At 44.3% G+C, this 22110-nt stretch overlaps 1 protein-coding gene across 1 annotated transcript in view; it reads left to right on the top strand.

The window, feature by feature from the left end:
• Window positions 1-18022, top strand: part of LOC130473488 (thyrotropin-releasing hormone receptor-like) — a 34084-nt gene extending 16062 nt beyond the window's left edge. The window contains exon 2 of the mRNA XM_056845017.1: window positions 17642-18022. Coding sequence (XP_056700995.1) covers window positions 17642-18022 — 381 coding nt within the window. The remainder of the gene's footprint in view (window positions 1-17641) is intronic.
• Window positions 18023-22110: the final 4088 nt, after the last annotated feature.

The following is a 22110-nucleotide window of genomic DNA, read 5'->3' as shown; positions in this document are numbered from 1 at the left end:
TTTTAAAAGAAAATGTTTAAGGGCGTTTCATTCTAACAAGGGGTGACGCCTTCTGAAGAAGCATCTCTATGATCCTTGTGGCAATATGCAAATGTATATGACTTCAATCAGTTTGTCAATGAATCAGTTAAAAGGCTGGTGATGAATTAATTATTTCGCCAGTTTATAACCCTAAGAATTGTAGTTGGTCAGGCAGTTAGGCAGAGAATCTGATAACTTATTCTGTGCTCGAGCTATAAGTCACAGAGAAGCCATGCCAGAGTCAGAAGGTCCCGGGTTCAATCCCCGGCATCTCCAGTTAAAGGGACTAGGCAGATAGGTGATGTGAATGACCCCTGCCTGAGACCCTGGAGAGCCGCTGCCGGTCTGAGTAGACAATACTGACTTTGATAGACCAAGGGCCTGATTCGGCATAGGGCAGCTTCATGTGTTCAAAAGGTCTGCACAAGCAAAAGAAAGCTTACTGAGCTGCAATACCTCCAGCTGGCCATCTTCAGGGGTGGCGCTGAAGCACAGCAGAGAGAAGGACAGCAACTCCCCGCCCCTCCCCCCCACTGGCAAGCTAACCCAGAGAGGAAGGCACAGCCACATACCTGGGTTCCTCTGCTAGAGTCCCTTGGTATCTTAATATATTTTGCCTGCGTGCGAATGACACCATTTTGTCACTGGGATCCTGTGTTTCTTCCTCTAGCTGGGCTTGGCGTTTCTCTTGCAAGTGCTGGGTGGTTATGTAAGTGCTTCTGAGTAGCACTTGGCAAATCATTAGCAATGAGCACTGAAGCCCTTTTATCTAATTCAGTGCTTCCCCCCCCTTTTAAAAAGTGTAATTTGTTTGTTTGTGCTTTCCAAGGTGGCACACCTCCCCGCTTCTGCTTCTCCAGTGTGGCACCCCACCTTTGAAAATGGACGCTGTGTTTGCCCTTCTCCAGTCTTCTGCAAACCTCTTCCTGTTTGCCAGGATGATGGCTCAAGTCTCATTAGGGCAGACAGAAAGGAAAGGGCAGCCTGCATGGTGACTTGCCCTCAGCGTTGACCCTTTTTTAAAGAAAACCAGCTTAAGAATCCTTGTGGAAAATGCCACAGAAAACTTTCCTTTAAAGAAGCTGACTTTTCCCCCTGCGCTTGTACGTTTTGATCTTTTGCTGAAGATTGAAGATCGCTACGTAGGAGGCTTTAGATGCGAGAGGGTATTGAAGTAATTGAAGGCACGAACGGCAAGGCAGAGGAAAACGTCTCCCTCAAATGCCAGATGCAGCATGTTAGCAACCAAACAACCAGAAGACATATAAATGCTGAAGAGCAATTATAGAATAGCTGATCGCGGGGCTCTACAGTTGGTGCCAAAGGAACAGTGTAAGAACAAAATGTTCTTGGTGGCGTAATAATGCTCGTCGGAAGCAATGTGGCCAGTGAATGCACCACCACCACCACCACCAAGAACACATGAACACATGAAGCTGCCTCATACTGAATCAGACCCTTGGTCCATCAAAGTCAGTATTGTCCACTCAGACCAGCAGCAGCTCTCCAGGGTCTCAGGCAGAGGTCTTTCACAACACCTCCTTGCCTAGTCCCTTTAACTAGAGATGCCAGGGATTGAACCTGGGACCTTCTGCATGCCAAGCAGATGCTCTGCCACTGAGCCACGGCCCCTCCCCTAAAAGAAACTTTTCACAAAATGCACATGATCTCAGCTTATATTCATGTCACGAAGATGCATCCTGTACTTTAAGTGCACCCACATTTAGAACAGCGAAGATGGCCTTGGTTGAACACTCTCAAAAACAGAGCCCGAAAAGCAACAGAAAAAGGCAATTAACATGGTCAAGAATTTGGTGACTCTTGTCCAGGATGAAAGAAATGTTAGTTAAAAAAAAAATCAGGACAGACACAGGAAGCTTACAAAGTTATGAAGGGTACAAGACACTTCTGCTATAATACTAGAACCTGATATCTGTTTGCATGTGTGCGAGAGAGAGAGAGAGAGAGAAGAATTGGTTTTTATACACCGACTTTCTCTACCAAACAACAAGTGCATAAAATAAATACATAAAACAAAGGACTTGTTGTTTGTTTATTAATAGTGTTTCCTTTGTGTTACATTTTGATTTATGTATTTGTTTTATGCACTTGTTTGTTTATTAATAGTGTGTGTTAGTAGTTGGATTTTGGTGTATTTAGTGGTTCACCGTTTGATTACATTCTTTATATAGAGCCATTGTGCTGTTGTTTGTCAGTTACCCATCTGGAGGTTGGCAACTCCTAACCATTAGTACTGATGTTCAGTGTGATGTCACTAGGTTCCTCCCCACGAGTATCCAGGTTTGGGATGCTGGGGATCCAGCAAAAACATAGTTCAGTGTGGGTGAGAGGGCTCCAGAGGGTTGGGACTGTGGGACACAGGCAGGACGGTGCTGTTGCCGTCGTCTTGTTTGGGGGCTTCCTAGAGGCACCTGGTTGGCCACTGTGTGAACAGACTGCTGGAGTTGATGGGCCTTGGTCTGATCCAGCATGGCGTTTTTACGTTCTTATGTTCTCATGACCCTATGATGGCCTTCTGCAGCCCTGATTAGTTTTGCCCTGTGGTTTTATAACACAGGTTTAAGCTTAAGAATGCACAAGGCACTTATTGTGAAAGGTGGCACCCATGATTCCAAGGAACTGTTATTGCAATTGCTTTAACTGCTTTCAGAGGCCTGTTACTTTGTCAAGTTTTTCTTTTCCTATGAAACTTAGCATGTTGCTTCAATGCCAGAATCACGAAAGGAAACAATTGTGGAATCATGAAAGGAAACAACTGTCACATCAAACAGAGAAAAACCAGAGATCTGAGGCCTTGACAGGGTGTAGGCAGGAGAAAGTTCTTTATTAGAAGTTGATTTGGGGGGGGAAGTTTTTTGCCTGCCATGCAGTGCAGCTTGGAATCATGTCATTCAATTTAAGCATTCTGTGGCAACTATAATTGCCTACTAATTAGGAGATCCTTTTCTCCATCCCTAGCACTTCTAAGAAGGCATTGGGTAGGTACTCAATTGTTGCACTAGTGTGGGGTGCAGGAATCGATTATATCAGCTGTATAAGGGATGTTCAGAAATCAGGGACTGTTGCTAGCCTCTAAATTCTAAATTGGGACCTAGGGACGGGGCTGTGGCTCATTGGCAGAGAGTTTGCTTTGTATGTAGAGGGTCCCAGGTTCAGTCCCTGGCAGCTGCAGTTTTAAAAAGGATCAGCTAGTAGGTGATGAATACATGAAGCTGCCTTCTACTGAATCAGACCCTCGGTCCATCAAAGTCAGTATTGTCTACTCAGACCGGCAGCGGCTCTCCAGGGCCTCAAGCTGAGGTCTTTCGCATCTCCTACTTGCCTAATCCCTTTAACTGGAGATGCCGGGGATTGAACCTGGGACCTTCTACATGCCAACCAGAGGCTCTACCACTGATGTGAAAGGCTGCTATCAGAGTGGATAGTACTGGCCTTGATAATCCATTGGTTGACTTAGGCCCTTTTTGAATGGTCAGTTTTGATGCTCGCTGAAAGCTCTTTTTAAAAGTCTGACTTTAAAAATGCCTTTGCAGGATCCCGATGCAAAAGGAGAAATTCCACTCCCCCCACTTGCTTGCTCCTTTGTTCCTGCTATTAGCATATGCATAGCTAACCCGCATTGTTTTTTGACAGCAATTCTTCTCAGCAAACAGCATGAGGTAATGCTAAGTTGTTTGTAAATAAATTTCAGTTATAAGATAGAGTACTGTTGAATGTAGATTGGTTAATAGTGCGTGAGCCTCCGTGCTGCCTTTTTTCTAAAGTTACTTATTACTGGCACAGGTAGTTGTTGTTTTTGGGCCAAAGCCATGTGTGTTGAGACAGTAGAAAGGAGGGAAATTGAGCAATAGATACATGTACATATCTTGCCACAGAAATGGCAAGTCACGGACTCTGATCACGCAGAGAAAGGCACATGTCTGCGTTTGTATGTGGCTAGATTCTGTCTACATATGAATGTCAGGAATGGTGCTTGTTGCTGGCATCCCATCCTGTCACCCCAGTATGTGTTCACTCTCCCAACTAATAACAGCCAGAAATTGCTTGCAAAAAGATATGTTTTGGAAATCAGTAGACATCCCTTGTAAAGTTTCATGAGGGAAAGGAGGCATTGAAGGAAATCTCCGAGGTTTTGTCCAGTTCAATACCGAGGACAAAAGTTTTTGGTAGATCTAGCTGAGTTTGAAAAGGTCCTTTCTGGTTTTATTTCATCTGTCTGCCCCCCTTCCTCTTGTCTGGCTGCCTCATTGTGCTGTATTGGAAATCTGCCGCAAGGACAAGCCTGCAAGGTCTTTTTTCATTCACACTGTTGGAATGCTAAACATCACTATAATCTAAACAGCATACAGTATTAAAGTCAGACCTTTCTTTCCTCAATACGCAGGATGGTTGATGTGGGTCAAACTGAACTTTCAGCCTTCAAACGTGATACTTACTAATCACTTTTAAAGCTTCTCTTAAACTTCATAGGAGGGGAGGGCCTGTGGCTTAGTGGTAGAGCCTTTGCTTGGCATGCAGAAGGTCCCAGGTTCAGTCCCCGGCATCTCCAGCTAAAGGGACTAGGCAAGTAGGTGATATGAAAGCCTGAGACCCTGGAGAGCCACTGTCGGTCTGAGTAGACAATGCTGACTTTGATGGACCAAGGGTCTGATTCAGTATAAGGCCGCTTCATGTGTTCATGTGACATTTGAAAAATGGCTACAGCCGAATTCTCTATACGTTTACACAGAATTTCCTTTTAATTCAATGCCAGCCTATAGCAATCTATTCCTTGATCCTAGCTAGGATTTCAGAAAAAAACTAATTATGGAGCTCTTTATCCTAAGCCTGCTGATGGACTAGAGGGACGGCAAAACTTTTTCAGTTAGATTAACTAGTTAGTTAATCCAGTCATGTTTGAGTGGGTGGCACCAGCCCTTTATGAGAACCTTTTTCATGTTTTAGGCTTTTAAGTGCACATCTAAAATATTTTATATGTCACTGTAAAGGGTGAAAACAACAAATTGATTTTCTACAAAAGCATGCATTCCTCTGGAATGCCAGGTTTGGCTGTGTGAGTTAAGTGCGGTCAAGTTGCTTCTGACTTACGGTGACCCTATGAATCAATGTCCTCCAAAACATCCTATCTTTGACAGCCTTGCTCAAAATCTTGCAAACTGAGGGCTGTGGCTTCCTTCATCAACTCAATCCATCTCATGTTGGGTCTTCCTCTTTTCCTGCTGCCTTCTTCTTTTCTTAGCAGTATAGTATTTCCAGTGATTTTAGTGTCCAGGGAGAGTTCAGGCTCGATTTGATTTAGAACCCACTTATTTGACTTTTTGGCAGTCCATTTTATCTGTAAAACTCTCCTACAACACCACATTTCAAACAAATCAACTATCTTCTTGCCAGCTTTCTTCATTGTCCAACTTTCACACCCATACATAGTAATGGGGAGTACTACAGTATGAATGGACAAGGAGCCCCATGGTGCAGAGTGGTAAGCTGCAGTACTGCAGTCCAGGCTCTGCTCACGACCTGAGTTCAATCCCAATGGAAGTTGGTTTCAGGTAGCCGGCTCAAGGTTTGACTCAGCCTTCCATCCTTCCGAGGTCAGTAAAATGAGTACCCAGCTTGCTGGGGGTAAAGGGAAGATGACTGGGGAAGGCACTGGCAAAACCACCCTGTAAACAAAAGTCTGCCTAGTAAACGTCGGGATGTAACATCACCCCATGGGTCAGGAATGACCTGGTGCTTGCACAGGGGACCTTTACCTTTGTTTTTTTTTTTAACAGTATGAATTTATGTTGATTATGGTCGCCAGCGACACATTAAGAAACTTATCTAACTCCTTCGTGGCTGCCCTTCCCAAGTCTCAATCTCCTTCTGATTTCCTGGTTGCAGTATCCCTTTTGATTGATGAAGGAGCCAAGGAATAGAAAATCCTGAACTATTTCAGGCTGAGTCAGTGGCAAACCTGGGTTTGTCTTCCGTCATGCTCAAAACAGCCCTTAGGGAGTCAACCTTTTACAGTGGTTGGAAGATCTGCTCTTTAATGTACTTTGCTAATGTTGATCTACTTTATCTTGCCAGACTTAACTGAATAATCCAAAGGATGCTGAAGTTGAGGGAGAGAGCACCATTGTCCTCAGGGGGCTATGATCCAAAACTCACATCACTTTATTAGAAGGACTTCAGTGGCCTATATCTCCTTGAGAGAACTAAAGTGGGGGAAGACAATTATTTCTCTCTCTCTCTCTCTCTCTCTCTCTCTTCTCTCTCGTCTCTCTCCTCGTCCTCTCTTCTCTCTCTCTCTCTCTCTCTCTCTCCTCTCTCTCTCTCTCTCTCTCTCTCTCACACACACACACACACACACACACACACACACACATCAACATCATATCTAATTCCAAACCTGCCCCCTTTTGCAGATTTAAAGAAAACCCCAGAGAAAGGGGCACAGTATAGATATTGGGTGGGGTTTTTTTACAAACTGGTGAACCCCCTGGTTTACATGAGCCAGTCTGTCACATTAAGGGTGATAAGCAGGGGAGGAGGGAGAGAGCCACCACTGCTGCTTTGTGAGTCAGGTGGGTGGAGGAGGTGTTGTTGCAAAGCAGGTGGTCGAGGGCTGGGGAGCTGCTGTGCTGCTGTGCAGGAGGGTATGTGTAGTGTGAATTGCAGAAATGTCTTGCAACCCGTTTGTGTACTTCACGTCCAATCCTCTAAAGACCTTGGCTTCTGCTAGGGCCAGGGATGAAAGTAAGTTGGTACAGCTCTCTCTGTCTCCTCTTCCTTTTCTCTTACCCTTAGGAGGTTGGAGCGGGGACATGATTGCTCTCTTTAAAGTATTAGAAAGGATGTCACTTAGAGGAGGACAGGGAGCTGTTCCTGTAGGCAGCAGAGGATAGGACTCACAATAATGGGTTTTAAATTGTGGGTGGAAAGGTACCGGCTGGATATTAGGAAATTTATTTTTACAGTAAGAGTTGGTCGATAGTGGAATCAGCTACCTAGGAAGGTGTGGTGAGCCCCCCCCCCCCTCACTGGCAGTCTTTAAGCAAGAGGCTGGACAAGCACTTGTCAGGGATGCTCTAGGCTGATCTTGCACTGAGCAGGGGGGTGGACTAGATGGCCTGTATGGCCCCTTCCAACTTCGATTTTATGGTTCTATGATTCTTCTCTCACTGATGAGCTGTGTTGGGGAAAAGTGAGGGTATAAGGCTGGGAGGTAGGGGTTACTTGGCATGGCCTAGCAACCAGTGGGAGATGGTGGAAGGGGAGGTACTTACTGCAGGTAGGGTTGACAACCACCAGGTATTAGCTGGAGATCTCCCATGGTTACAACTGATCATCAGCTGGTAGAGATCAGTTGACCTGGAGAAAATGGCTGCTTTGGCAATTGGACTCTGCGGCATTGAAGTCCCTCCCCTCTCCGAACCCCACCCTCCTCAGGCTACACCCCAAAAACCTTCCGCCGGTGGCAAAGAGGGACCTGGCAACCCTAACTGCAGGGGGGCAGTGATCTTTGTCACCGGATGATGGCATCACTTCCAGCCTGACCTGGAAGTGCCAGCATTGCACTGGGGCAAAGCCCTAGCACTCTTCCCAAAACTCAGTGGGGTATAATGCCATAGAATCCACCCTCCAAACATCCATTTTCTCCAGGGGAACTGATCTCTGTAGTCTGGAGATGAGGTGTAATTCTGGGGGATCCCCAGATCCCACCTAGAGGTTGGCACCCCGAGAGAAAAGAAAGAAGTGTGTGTATACTCCAAGAGAATTCCTCTCCTAAAGCACTTTCAGCTTGTCAAAATGAAGGAAGCTAAAACTGAGCTGATTTTGTTCAATTTTTAATTACCGGAGGATAACTACAAGATGAGGATTCAGTTCAGGCAGCCTTCAAGGTTAGACCTCAAGGCATGACATGATTGCAGCCTCTTTCTGCAGATTTCATTTTCTGCTCTTTCGCCCCAACTCAACCTGTTTTCACATAAGAAATAACAAAACCTTCAGAGTCAGCAGAAAGCAGCAAAATGAAATTCCACTTTACAAATGATGACCAAGTGGTGAACAGTTACTAGTTCAATGGGGAAATAATGAGGCTCTGCTGAAGCTCACAGAGAAAATTGCTAGATACTAAAAAGGGGGGCTATTTACTTATTTCCCTCAAGCTATTCCAAGCTATTGCTGCGAGAGGAAAACTTTCTTTCTATTCATAAAGGCTAAAATGTTATCTCTCTCACTCAAGGTTGCAATTTGAGATATTTACAGGACATAAAATTCCATGCGGGTCTGACTGCCATTTGTATTGATTCTCTGCCTTTTTAAGTGCTTCCAAAGAATAATATCAGTTCCACTTACTCCGTAAACACAGAATGAATTTGAGATGATGTTGAGCCATCTCCCTGCATTGTAACCTGGCATTTGCTTCTCAGTCTGCTCAGAATAACAATTACACCTTTTTTCCACAAAGACAATCTGAGAATATTGCCTCCAAAATAATATTTCATTGGACAGGCAACAACAAAGACAACAACCATTTTTATCATAATGCTTAGAATTTAAATAGCACCTTAAAATGTTTTTAAAACCTGCTTTGGATCCACTCTTGCCCATAAGGTCAGTATTATTATTTCTCTGGGGGTGAGGAGGACTGAGGAATCTGAGAATGGTCACCAACGCTCAGGGAGTATGGGTTGGATCCAAAAATGTGGTTCTGCTAGTAGAGGAGGTGAGGGTGATTTACACAATTCCCTGTTCTGAACTTCAGATCAACACTTTGACTGGCGCTCTGTTCCTGCTGGCGCCTTGACCCCAAGAACTAGGCCTCCCGCTTACCTGCCCAGTGTGGGGAACTGCCATCCCCTAGCTAGCTCCAGTTTCCCACCCCCGAGTAATTGAGCAGTTGGATTTAAAAAATGATCCCCACATACTGACACTCTAGGAATTTCTGGTGAACTCTATGGTAAAGAAAATAGAGATTAGGGAAAATAGAGATTAGGGAAAGTGACATCACATCTGCCCCAAATTCTGCCTTCCCCAGGCACCACTCCCCAAATCTCCCAGCCTTTGTCAAGGCATTGCAGGGAACCCTACCAAGAGTACAATTTGAGGGGCTCCCATGGGCTCCAGCGAGTTTCACTCTACTGGTGGTATGTTAATGTTAGATTTGTGTTAATTTATTATTTTGTATAGGCTCTCTCACGCTTTACATTGGACAAACAGCACAATCAAAGAGTAATTTAGGGTTGCCAGGTCCCCCCTGGCCTCTGGTGGGGGATGGGGGAGTAGAGTGGCCAGATCCCGGTTGGGAAACTCCTGGAGATTTGGGAGTGGAGCCTGGGGAGGAGAGGGACCTCTGTGGGGTACAGTGCCATAAAGTCCACCCTCAAAACAGCTATTCTTTCCAGGGGAACTAACCTCTGTAGTCTGGAGATAAGTGTAATTCCAGGGGATCCCCAGGTCCCACCTGGAGGCTGGCATCCCTAAAACAAATGGACAGAAATCAGACATTAAATATGGTGATATCCAGAAGGCCACTGGGAATCTGATGCAAAAGTGCTGAATTGGGATTAATTAAGAGATTTAACATTACCGCTCCCTTTAGTTCTCCTTATCCTGTCTCACACCAGATGAATTCTCTTTGACTACATATTGTTTTAACTGGCCTCTCTTTATAACATCTCCACACCATTCTGTTGCTTGTAATTTTGAGTATAAATATATTTTCAATGGCTGTCCATCCAATGCATCTGATGAAGTAAACTCTAACAGCAAGATTCCCACTGGAATAAATTTTGTTAGTCTTTAAGGTGCCACTGAACTTCTGGTTAATTTCTCGTCTTTAGAAAAAAACTAACTTTTCTGATTTTATGCTGACTACAACTCTCTCTTTTCAAAATGCTGATGTCTGTTTTTCTAAAGCATGATTTCATCACAGCTGTGACTAACATTCAAGTTTGAGTATGTGTGTGTGTGTGTGTGTGCTTATAATCCCCCCCTCTTCAACTGTCAAACGTACCGGGCATCCAGTTCTGATCATCACTGTAATTATTAGTTGCAATATTCAGACTACCATGAACATGACTGGTAGCTGAAAATTCATTTCCACCAACAAGTCATCATGTGTATCCCTGCCTCCAATGGTGGTAATCACAAAACTTTTATCTGACTTTTATAAAAATTACTATCCTACCAAATAGTTCATGTGGCACTAATTGAATACTTCTGTTGAACTGCACTCTGTGCTCTGCAAGCAGGGTTGCCCACTCATGAACCCATGAAGCTGCCTTCTACTGAATCAGACCTTTGGTCCATCAAGGTCACCATTGTCTACTTTGACTGGCAGGGGCTCTCCAAGGCCTCAGGCTGAGGTATTTCACATCACCTACTGCCTGGTGCTATCAACTGGAGATGACGGGGATTGAACATGAGACCGTCTGCATGCCAAGCCCATGCTCTACCTCTGAGCCATGGCCCTTCATGTTTGGGAAGTTCCTGGAGATTTGAGGGGGGGAGTCTAGGGAGGGCGGAGTTTGAGGATGGAGCTCAGAGGGGGTGTGGTGCCATAGAATCCATGCTCCAAGGTGGCCATTTCCTGCAGGGAAACTGATCTCAGTAGTCCAGAGAACAGGGAGATGTCCAGGTCAGGATCCACCTGGAAATTGGCAGCCCTATCTGCATGTGATTATTTTTGTTAAAACTATTTATTTGTAGATGAGTTTTGTGGTCTGAGGGAAATCCTCTACTCCAGTCCTCCTGATAGGAAAGCCAAGAGCCTCATTTTCAGAGATTTTGACTTTTCTGCCCTTCAGCAAAGGTTGCTACTTTGCAACTCACTGGTTGTTGGCTGCTATTAAAACTACAGTGCAGAAAAGGCAATCACAGCTTTCCCCACCCATTCCTTTGTGATGTTGTCATCTGCCTCCCTTCAATACTGCAGTACTTGCAACAACAAGAAAGGAAGGGGCAGATACGAAGGAAGAGGTAGGCACGCTGCAGCTTTTGTGTTTACCATATTTGTAGGGCTGCCACTGCCAGCCTCCAGGTGATAGCTGGAGATCTATTACAACTGATCTCCAACCGATAGAGATCAGTTCACTCGGAGAAAATGGCTGTTTTGTCAATTGGACTCTGTGGCATTTAAGTCCCTCCCCTCCCCAAACCCCGTCCTCCTCAGGCTCCACCCCCAAAATCTCCAGATATTTCCCAGTCTGGACCTGGCAACCCTACCTATTTGGCTGTCCAACTTACCTTGCTCAAGTGCAGTCGCCAGACTTATGCAGTCCCCACACGTGTTTGGTTCAGCACTGAATGACACAATTGCCAACTGAACAGGTTTCTAAATTCTCTCCGGGTCCCCCCCCCCAAAAAAAGGTGTGTGTGTGTGTGTTAAATGCTGTCAAGTTGCTTCTGTCTTATGGTGACCTTGTGAATTAATTACCTCCAAAATGTCCTATTGTTAACAGTCTTGCTCAGATCTTATACAATGAAGACTGTGGCTTCCTTTATAGAGTCAATCCATCTCGTATTGGGCCTTCCTCTTTTCCTGCTGCTTTCAACTTTTCCTAGCATTATTGTCTTTCCCAATGACTCTTGTCTTCTCATAAAGTGACCAAAGTACGACAACCTCAGTTTAGTCATTTTAGCTTCTAGGGAGAGTTCATACTTGATTTAATCTAGAACCTACTTGTTTGTCTTTTTGACCCTCTACCACTGAGCCACAGCTCCTGACCTAATTTTTTTTCACAGCAGGGAATGGTTACACAGCCTTTCTGGACTGAGTGTTGACAGCTAAGACATGGTGATTTGCTGGAGACCACTAATTTGGATGAGCGGATAAGACTGCAAGAATGAAGATTTCTCTCTAATAGCGCAGCCCTGTAGCTCCTATAGTTTATCCATATTCTATAGCTCACTGGTGTTAAGTTGTACCATCTACCAGTGTAGGCTGTAGGAATGAACTATAACTATCTACTGTTTTGTTTTGTTCTCTTATGTTTAATTTATATCATTGCAATTGGCACATGCATTTTTGAAGCGACCGGTCCATTGAGGTCTTAGCCATAACTTATTTTGAAATTACAGGGAAACTGCAAACCTCCATGGCAGGAATTTTATGGGGAGGGGAGCAGGTCAAGAAAAAAATAACTGGCACAATCAAAATATGCCTAGAATAAAATTCAGTAGAATACCAGAATTACAAAAGATACTGTGAGCTTCCAAAGGGAAGCGTAACTTTTTTCCCTCCAACCATATCAGCCCCCTTTTGACATGTGCGTGTACATTGGGGAGGCTCAGTGGCTAGGGTTGTCAGCCTCCAGGTACTAGCTGGAGATCTCCTGCTATTACAACATCTCCAGCCAATAGAGATCAGTTCACCTAGAGAAAATGGCCACTTTGGCAATTGGACTCTATGGCATTGAAGTCCCTCCCCTCCCCAAACCCCACCCTCCTCAGGCTCCACCCTGAAAATCTCCCGCTTGTTGCAAAGAGGGACCTGTCAACCCAATCCGTGGAAGAGCCTCTGCTTTGCATACAGAAGGTCACAGGTTCAGTCCCCGGCATCTCCAGTTGAAAGGACCAGGCAGTAAGTGATTCGAAAGACCTCTGCCTGAGACCCTGGAAAGCCTCTACCAGTCAGAGTAGGCAGTGCTGACCTCGATAAACCAATGATCTGACTCAGTATGAGCAACTTCATTTGTTCATATGTCCCTTCAGTGCGCAGCCAGCGCTGCTTTTTACACAGACAGTACATCCCTTTGCGTTCAATGAAGGCATGCTGAGAGGGAGGATAATCACCTATCATGCAAATAGCTCTGTGTAGCGATTACAATTGTTAGAGACTTTCAGTACAAAGCAGATGCATTTTTAAAAAGGGGACGGGGAAGCTGGCCCATAGCAGGGATGAGAAGGAGCATACGTCCTCATTCTCGATGCTTCATTGTTCTCGGCATGCTTCTCTAGTGCGTGTATTCATTATCCACTCTACGTATATTAAAAGGGGGGCTCTTTTGTTAGAAGGGACCCCGGAACCTATGCTGGGTTCTGGGAACATTTAATCGCAACCGCTAGTTGATCCATTTGCTTTTACAATGTAAATAGAATGTCACAGTAATATCTGCAGATGGCTCTAGTGACTATAGGATGTAACCTGCCATTTGCATTAGGGTTGCCAGCCTCCAGGTACTGAACAATGAATGTGTACTATGTACAATATATACAAGAAAAAGTCACCACCAGATAGGTGCTAGTATAGTTCATCGAGCTTTCCAACGTAAAGTTACTTGTCTTGTCCGTAGAATCAATATTAAGCACCAAGCTTCTAACGTTTCTTGAAGTTCCCTTAAAAGGGTAATGCCAAATGTCCGGTGGGGACCACAAGTAAATCAGTGATGTTCAGAACCGGATCTGGAACACAGATCCATGGATCTAATTATAAGAATTTATAAAAAATATAGAAATTATAAATTCTTATCATTAGATCCTGTTGTTCTAATTAGTCACATGGGTGGTAGGGCACATTATAGTATTAAGTTAAGCAATTTGTAATTTAGTGTTCACATAAATTTGTATTTGCATATATTTATGAGCCTTGTGCTATTTGTTTGTATCAGCTAACTGTTATAGCATAGGTGTTATTTTCCTTCAATGCCACCTGGAGGCTGGCAACCCTAATGCAAATGGCAGGTTACATTCCATAGTCACTAGAGCCATCTGCAGATATTACTATGACATCCATTTACATATTGCTGGAGTCCATCATGTATGTGAATGGGGAGCATATGGGGTCCTACGGTGCACCCGATTACCAATTACCGTGATCGCTGTGTCATATAAACTGGGAAACGTGTGGTTTTTCCATGCAGGTCCAGTTTCCATTCACGTGAACCAGAACCTAATTCATATGTTACGTTATTACATATATTGTGCTCCTGAATAGGGTTGCCAACCTCCAGGTGCTGTAATGCCTGTAATCATTATTATTATTATCATCTGAATATATGCTTTTGTGTTCAGTTTGCATAATTGCTCTTATGGAAATGCTAGGCGTAAAGTGTAAGAGCAGGTTTGAAATACTATGCATTCATGTGCACACACACATGAGGGCTTTGGGAAGGTGGGAGCCAGGAGTCAGTAAATCAGGCTGTTGGTGTCTGGTACAGCCATCCACCAAGACATGGCCCAAAATTACCTACAGCCTAAGGAATGTTCCTTGCCCCAGATCATGTAACCAGCTAAGGTACCGCCTCAACCCCCACTGATAGGCCTATGCTAATCCAAAGGTGTTCATTATTGGATCTTTGTATTTCTATGCTCTGTATTGCGTGTATTGTACCACCCCTGACCAGAGGTTATAAATGCTGTGGCAATCCTTTGTTTGACTGTGGAGACTGTCCAGCGCATTTGGGCAGTTTCACCCAGTATGTATATTAGGCCCAATAAACAACTGCTTTGAACTATCAACCTCCTACTGTGCTATATAATTCGGAATTAACATTATGACACAGGCATTTCAGTACCAGCTGGAGATCTCCTGCTATTACAACTGATTTCCAGCTGATAGAGATCAGTTCCCCTGGAGAAAATGGCCGCTTTGGCAATTGGACTCTATGGCATTGAAGTCCCTCCCCAAACCCCACCCTCCTCAGGCTCTGCCCCCAAAACCTCCGGCCGGTGGCAAAGAGGGACCTGGCAACCCTACTCCTGAAGCATGCAACTGGTTGGCTTCTTCCTCTGCATGAACAGAGTGGCAGCATATTCTCTGCAGAGGGTGTGTGTTTCTTATTCAACCATTTCACTTTACTTAATAGTAGAATGAGCTGTGGTAAGAACACCCATAAAGATTTAGATCAGAACCGTACCACTGGAGCAAGCAAGTTTAACTCCCCTCCCCACATTTCCCAGGTAGAACTCAGTTTCCTCCAGCCCCTCCCAATAGAGCTAATTTCTGCTCACTTGAGCCAATTTCTATCCAGAAAACAGCGGTTGGAGAAAGAGTTACCACCACCACCCCGCCCTCGGTGCAATAACCTGGGTCCAAACAGGCCTTCTTCCACAGTACTGTTAAATAAACTTAAAGGTATTGTCATGGATCTCTTGCATCTCATCTAGTCGAGTTCTTGGTCATGACTAATATGACTGGATTAGGGCCAATTTTAACTGGATTTTTTGGCTTTCTTTTCTAATTATAATTATTGTATTTCTGGAGACGTGACCTTTTGTTATAGGTAGTACAGCTTTGAGGAGATGTGAAACCCACTCTCAGCGGTCACCTGATCTTCAGCCGTCTTTTGTGAACTTATTAACAATACAAAACAAAAAGAGGAAAAAAACAGCCTCTCATCTTTTATGCCAGTTCCAAGTTCATTCTTTCCCCCCTTCCAAGTCCTTTCCTACTTTCAAATATATATATGCTGTGTTTTTCTTTTCTTTTAATTTAGTAATTGCTATGATTTATTGGCATGTGTTCTACCACTCTGCTCAGTAAAGTTTGGAGCCTTTCAACAACCTTAGGAGCCTTCCTCTTCCCTTGAAGGAAGTTGTCAGAAGGCTCCTTTGGCAGGATGAACAGCCCCTTCTATTGATGGACGCTTCCCTAGTCCAGAGGAAGACATCAGACTTTTCTGAGAAGAGTGATAAGATAGGTGGATTTAGAGTTTCCATCCTTCTTTGAGATCTTTGGTTCTCACCTCCTATTTCTACTGTTTCATCTCATCTCTAGCAGCCTCTGAAGTCTGCTGCTTCCTCTTTATAGAAAAAAACGATATACCTTCATGTTGAATGAAGTAACAAAGAAATGGCAACACAATGGCCCGTTAAACAACTTGGCTGTATTTGCCAATACACATTCTCAACCAAGCACCACATTATTGCTTCCTCTTTATATTCTCCACTTCAGCATATTTTAGGGGGTTACGGCACTTTGTATTCCCAGCGATGTATTAAAAGTTTGAAAATGTTATAAAAAACATCGCTTTAGAAGGGTTTTTGGATACCACGGCTTATAAATGGTTGGAAGACGTCTTCACAGCTAAAGGGGCCAAACAAAGTGCGAACAGTATTTTTTATAACGTTTTCAAACTCTTAATACATTGCTGGGAATACAAATGCGGTAACCCCCTTAAACTCACCCTATTTCTTTTAATTTCACACACACACACACACACCTCCACCTCACCCTTGGTCGCATCCCTTTATTTATTTATTTATTTATTTATTTATTTATTTATACACTATTTTCATTCCCATTGGCGACTAGGGTTGCCAGCTCCGGGTTGGGAAATACCTGGAGATTTTGGAGGTGGAACCTGAGGAGGGAAGAGTTTGGGGAGGGGAGGGACTTGAATGCCATAGAGTCCAATTGCCAAAGCAGCCATTTTCTCAGGGGAATTGATCTCTGTCAGCTGGAGATCAGTTGTAATAGCAGGCGATCTCCAGCTACCACCTGGAGGTTGGCAACCCTAATGGCAACCCAGAATAGCTGTTCTTCTCCTCCATTTTATTCTTAATCAACCACCCTGAGAGGGAGGTTGGGCTGAGAAAGAGAGGCTGGCCCAAGATGCGCCAACAAACATCCATTGCAGAGTAGAAATTCAAACCAGGATTGCCAAGGACATAATCTTACATTTTGACCACTACACCACACTGACTTTTACACTGTTTGCATTCCTGCATCAGAGCTGCTAAGAGTCTCTGTCAGAAATCCCACTTGGTTTGATGGTATTCATTATAAATTCATGCCTGCTTTCTATTCATCTGCTTTATTTACTGTCAAACATTCACTTTTCTCATCTTATTCCACCTTACACTTCGCATCCCCTCAGCTCTGTGCCTGTCCCTTTTCCAGTTTCTCCCAATAGCTTTGCCCAATATTTTTATATAAACTGGTCATTTCATAAAATTAAGGCAAGTGATGCTGCACCCTACTGAATCTTGACATAAAGCCCTAAATCTTGTCCCTATGCATCCCTATCATACCCAGAGTTAGGCGCCCTTTAACCCACTGAAATGAATGAGTTTACACACCTCTAGCATTACATAAGATCAGACTGGCTGTATGCTAATCCACATGCATGGTCCCCTGCTGTTATTATTGCTTAATCCTTGTTGTCCATGAGGCAAGGAATGTGTTGTTTATTCCAGTTACATCATTTTAGAAATAGCAATAAAGGAATAAACGTTTTTGTAGCACTGATCGAAACAGAGCAAAAGCAACTGGCAAGGTGGTATTCTTAAGGTCTCACATGATTCTGAACCATATACTGTACTTCATGTTCCAGCTCTGTAGCTTGCCTGGCCTAATTGCTAATCAAACCCTGGGGGTGAGCTTCCGGCTCTTCCCTCTTCCCCTCTGCGTTGGGAAGTTCTTGGAGATTTGGGGGGTGTAGTGTGGGGAGGAGGGCAAGGTTTGGGGAGGGGAAGGACATCGATAGGGTATAATGTCATAGAGTCCACCCTCCAAAGCAGCCATTTTCTCCAGGGGAACTGATTTTTGTAATGTGAAGATCAGTTGTAATTGTGGGAGGGGTCTAGGCCCCACCTGGAGGTTGGCAACCCTGCCCTCTGCTGGAAAAAGTAGCCCCACTCACCTTGTTTATCTGTTCTCAACTTAAAGGTGACCAAGATGTTGGCTGTGGTGGTGATCCTCTTCGCCCTTCTGTGGATGCCGTACCGTACCTTGGTGGTGGTCAACTCCTTCATGGACCCTCCTTACCTGAACAGTTGGTTCCTCCTCTTCTGTAGGCTCTGCGTCTACCTAAACAGTGCCATCAACCCCGTAATTTATAACGTGATGTCTCAAAAGTTTAGAGCTGCCTTCAAAAAGCTATGCAAATGTGAGCAGAAAAGAACTGAAGCCACTACCCAGTATAATGCTCCAGTCTTCTACAGCACCATGAAGGACTATTCCCACGACAGCTCAGAGCATGATTTTACAGAACAAGAAGATCTCAATGGTTACCCTCCAACAGCAAGGAAAAGTAAATGTTCTAAATAAAATGTAAACATGATGCTGACTTTGGTCGAAACCTCCTCCTGAAGTAGTTTTTTGGAAATGTAGGAACAGCATGTCATAAGGCCTAACATTTCCCAACTCCCCCGTTGCCATTTAACACAATGTTTGTATAAGGCTGATGGGTTTATTTTCCTTTTAATGTTAATTTTGGCCCAACCTCTCAGTTGGTATTTTGTGTCATTGGAGAGTCCGTATGGAATGTGGCTGTGCAATAGACGTTCCTATTTTATGTCTTGCTCAATCCATACAGAGAGAACTTTGGGGGTGTCGTACCAAAAGAACTCTCAAGATGTGCTGAGGTTCTGTAAAGGTCTGCATGAAGAATGAAGAGCATGGTTTCCCACAGTGCCTCCTTGTGACTTTGGCTCACTTTGTTCTAGGCATGTTTCTCACATTAAGCAAGGACAGACACTTTAAAAACAACACAAGGGTTGGCCCACATTTTAAAGTTAGGTGCAAAATGGAGATTGAGTTATTTATTTATTTATTTATTTATTTATTTATTGGACTTATAACCGCCCTCCCCAGCAAGCTGGCTCAAGGTGAGTAACGTCAGTTTAAAATTTAAAAGTTACTAAGGCCTTTTGATGGAAGTGGGCATACACTCCTGTTGCTGTGGTGGAAGATGCTGTCAAGTCACGCCCGCCTTATGGTGACCCCAGTTTTCAAGGCAACAGATGAACAGAGGTGGTTTGCCATTGCCTGCCTCTGTGTACCAACCCTGGACTGCCTCGGTTGTCTCCCCTCCGAGTACTAACCAGGGCTGACCCTGCTTAGCTTCCAAGATCTGGTGAGACTGGGCTAGCCTGGGCCATCCAGGTCTCCCGCAGTAGAGATGGGCAAAAACCTTGAGTGAAATTCCATGGTTAAGTCTACACTCTCCCAAAATCTACGGGGAAGATTTCCATATGTTTTCTGTCTGCTGCACTGGAGTCCCAACAAAACTAGATCATTAACCTAAGACTGTGGGGATCTGGTAGGGAGGCCCTGGGTCTTTTGAAGAATTTCTAGATACCCTCCTTCATATGATGGTGCCAATAGAGATGCATAGAAGCAGTTGAACAGATGCAGACCTGCCTCGATAGAACCAGAGACTTCCTGATCACAGATAACAGCCTAGCATAGCAATTATAAGCAGAGTTACACCATTCCTAGCCTCTTGAGCTTGATTTATTTAGCTATTTATTCCCTAATTTTCTCCCCAATGGGGGGACCAAAAGTGGGTTACAACATTCTCCCCTCATACATTTTTTCTTGCCGTCAAGTCATATCTAACTTACGGCAACCCCTGGTTGGGTTTTCAAGGTGAGAGACGATCAGAGGTGGTTTGCCACTGCCTGCCTCCGCATCACGCCCCTGGTATTCCTTGGAGGTCTCCCATTCAAATACTTGCCAGGGTCATGGCCAAGAGAATGTGACTGGCCCAAGATCACTCAGCAAGTTTCCATGGCAGAGCAGGGTTTCGAACCTGAGTTTCCCAGCCCCTAGTCCAGCACGTTCACCACTAAACCATGCTGCCTCTCATTTTATCCTGCATTTTATCCCCACAAAAATCTTGTGAGGCAGAGAGAGCATGACTAGCTCAAGGTCACCCAGCAAGCTGCCATGGCAGAATGAGGATTTGAACCTGCAGCTCCCAGACCCTAGTTCATGATAACACATATGCCACTCTGGATTTAAAAGTTCAACGGCTTTAAGAAGGGTGTAACTCTACACAGGATTGTACTGTAAGCGACAGAGCAATGAACTTGGGGTATGTAATCTTAATACGCAGGTCCCCTACCGTGTGTGGCAGCTCCCATGTTGCCAGGGAAGCAAAAGAGACTGCACAGCGGTAGGTCCGTTTTTATAGGACATCATAAAAGCAGCACTTAGAGCCCTCAGCAGCTGCGGAAGGCATTCCCGTGAAGTTTGGAAAGGTCAATGTGGCTTTTGTTCTCCTTGTTCTATTGCGATTTTTTTGCCTCCGGACAGTGGATTTGCTCAGCGATACAAAAGGCACAAGCACGATTTTGATTCTGCCCTGCTGTGTGTATTATGTAGCGTTGCTGTATATATATCGGTCTGCCCGCTGCCGTTCTTTTCTGCCCAGGCAGCTCCATCAGTAGTGGACAAAATGTCTCCGTGATGTCCTGAAAATAGCTTGTACATATTTGTAATCAATGTGACTTGGCATGTTTCAGGGAGTGGCCGGGTGCAGGATTTCTCCTCCTTATTGCCGTTACAGCAGTGAAACAAATCTTTCTTGACCAATCTGCATTCCACCTTTTCAGTGAAGAGTTATCTCTGTGAGGGGCTACTAAATGCAACCCTAAAGAAATCAGAGTATGCAATCTAGGTGACTGTGGCGGAAACACCCAACAATTTGTTTGTGAAATTGATTGGTCTCCTCCGAAGTAATCAGCTGTCCATCTAATGGGTGACTGAGATTTTTCTCCCATCCTGTTGACAAATTGAGCACAACACAAAATCAGCCCGTGAGTGAGTGAACAAACTGATGTACTGATCAAAACCTTTCACAAGGTCAATGGGTTTCCATTCTGTATGGCTAAATGAGGAGCCTTCCATGGAGATAGATCATGATGGGTAGCCATGTTAGTCTGTCAATAGCAGTAGAAAAGACCAAGAGTCCAGTAGCACTCGCGTGGTGTAGTGGTTAAGAGCAGTGGTTTGGAGTGGTTGATCTGGAGAACTGGGTTTGATTCCCCACTCCTACACATGAGCGGTGGAGGCTAATCTGGTGAACTGGATTTGTTTCCCCACTCCTACACATGAAGCCAGCTGGGTGACCTTGAGCTAGTCACACTCTCTTGGCCCCACCTGCCTCACAGGGTGTCTGATGTGGGGAGGGGAAGGGAAGGTGATTGTAAGCCGGTTTGATTCTTCCCTAAGTGGTAGAGAAAGTCAGCATATAAAAACCAACTCTTCTTCTCCTTCTCCTCCTCCTTCTCCTCCTTCTCTAACAACATTTCTGGCAGGGTAAGAGTTCATACCCTGCCAGAAATTTTGTTAATCTTTAAGGTACTACTGGACCTTTGCTCTTTTCTACTGCTATTGACAGACTAACACGACTACCCATCATGATCTTGCTCAAAACCCTGACAGACTAGGGTTGCCATCTCCAGCTTGTGAAATTCTTGGAGATTTGGGGATAGACCCTAGGGATGGTGACATTTGGGGAGAGGAGGGAGCTCAGCTAGGATGTGATGCTATAAAGTCTGTCCTCTGAAACTGCTATTTTGTTCAGGAGAACAGATCTCTGTAGTCTGGAGATTAGTTTTAATTCCAAGAAAACTCCAGGCCGTCCTGGAGGTTGGGAACCCTAGACATGGTTCAGACCGCAAGCAACCCTTCCACAGGGAGAATGTGTGTATTAAGAAAAGACAAGCTTTGAGAAAAGTGAGGTCTGTTTTGAGATGTGTTTGTCCATGTTGAGATTGAACACACTTCATGCAACAAAATAAGAAATATGCACATTTTGTACCCTTGCAGCTCAGAACAGTCCCGAAGCTTCTACAGATTGAGTATCCCTTATATGAAATGCTTGGGACCAGAAGTGTTCTATATTTCGGATCTTTCCGTATTTTGGAATATTTGCATATATGTCATGAGATAACTTGGGGATGGGACCCATGTCTAAACACGAAATTCATTTATGTTTTATATACACTTTATACACATAGCCTGAAGGTAATTTTATACAATATTTTTAATACTTTTGTGCATGTGGAGCATCATGGGGAACGTGCAGTTGCCGCAACCAGCCTGCACATGTGCCATGTTATGACCCTTTGTGGGTGCTCAAAAAGTTTTGGATTTTGGATCCTTTTGGATATCGGATTTCCTGATAAGGGATACTTAACCTGTATTTTCTTAAAACACACAATTTCCTTGATGAAAGACTATCCATAGCTCAAATAGCACTAGGCTTTTAGCGCTCATTTATCTTCCGTGTTTATTTATTTGTTATTTATTAATTTATTGCATTTGTATTGAAAGATATATATCCCCCATTTCCTCCTATGACTTCAAGGTGCTTTACTAGTGTATATTACCTCACACACACACCC

Source organism: Euleptes europaea, chromosome 2, assembly GCF_029931775.1.
Source record: "Euleptes europaea isolate rEulEur1 chromosome 2, rEulEur1.hap1, whole genome shotgun sequence".
Lineage (NCBI taxonomy): Eukaryota > Metazoa > Chordata > Lepidosauria > Squamata > Sphaerodactylidae > Euleptes > Euleptes europaea.
This window is presented reverse-complemented; position numbering and strand designations above follow the sequence as displayed.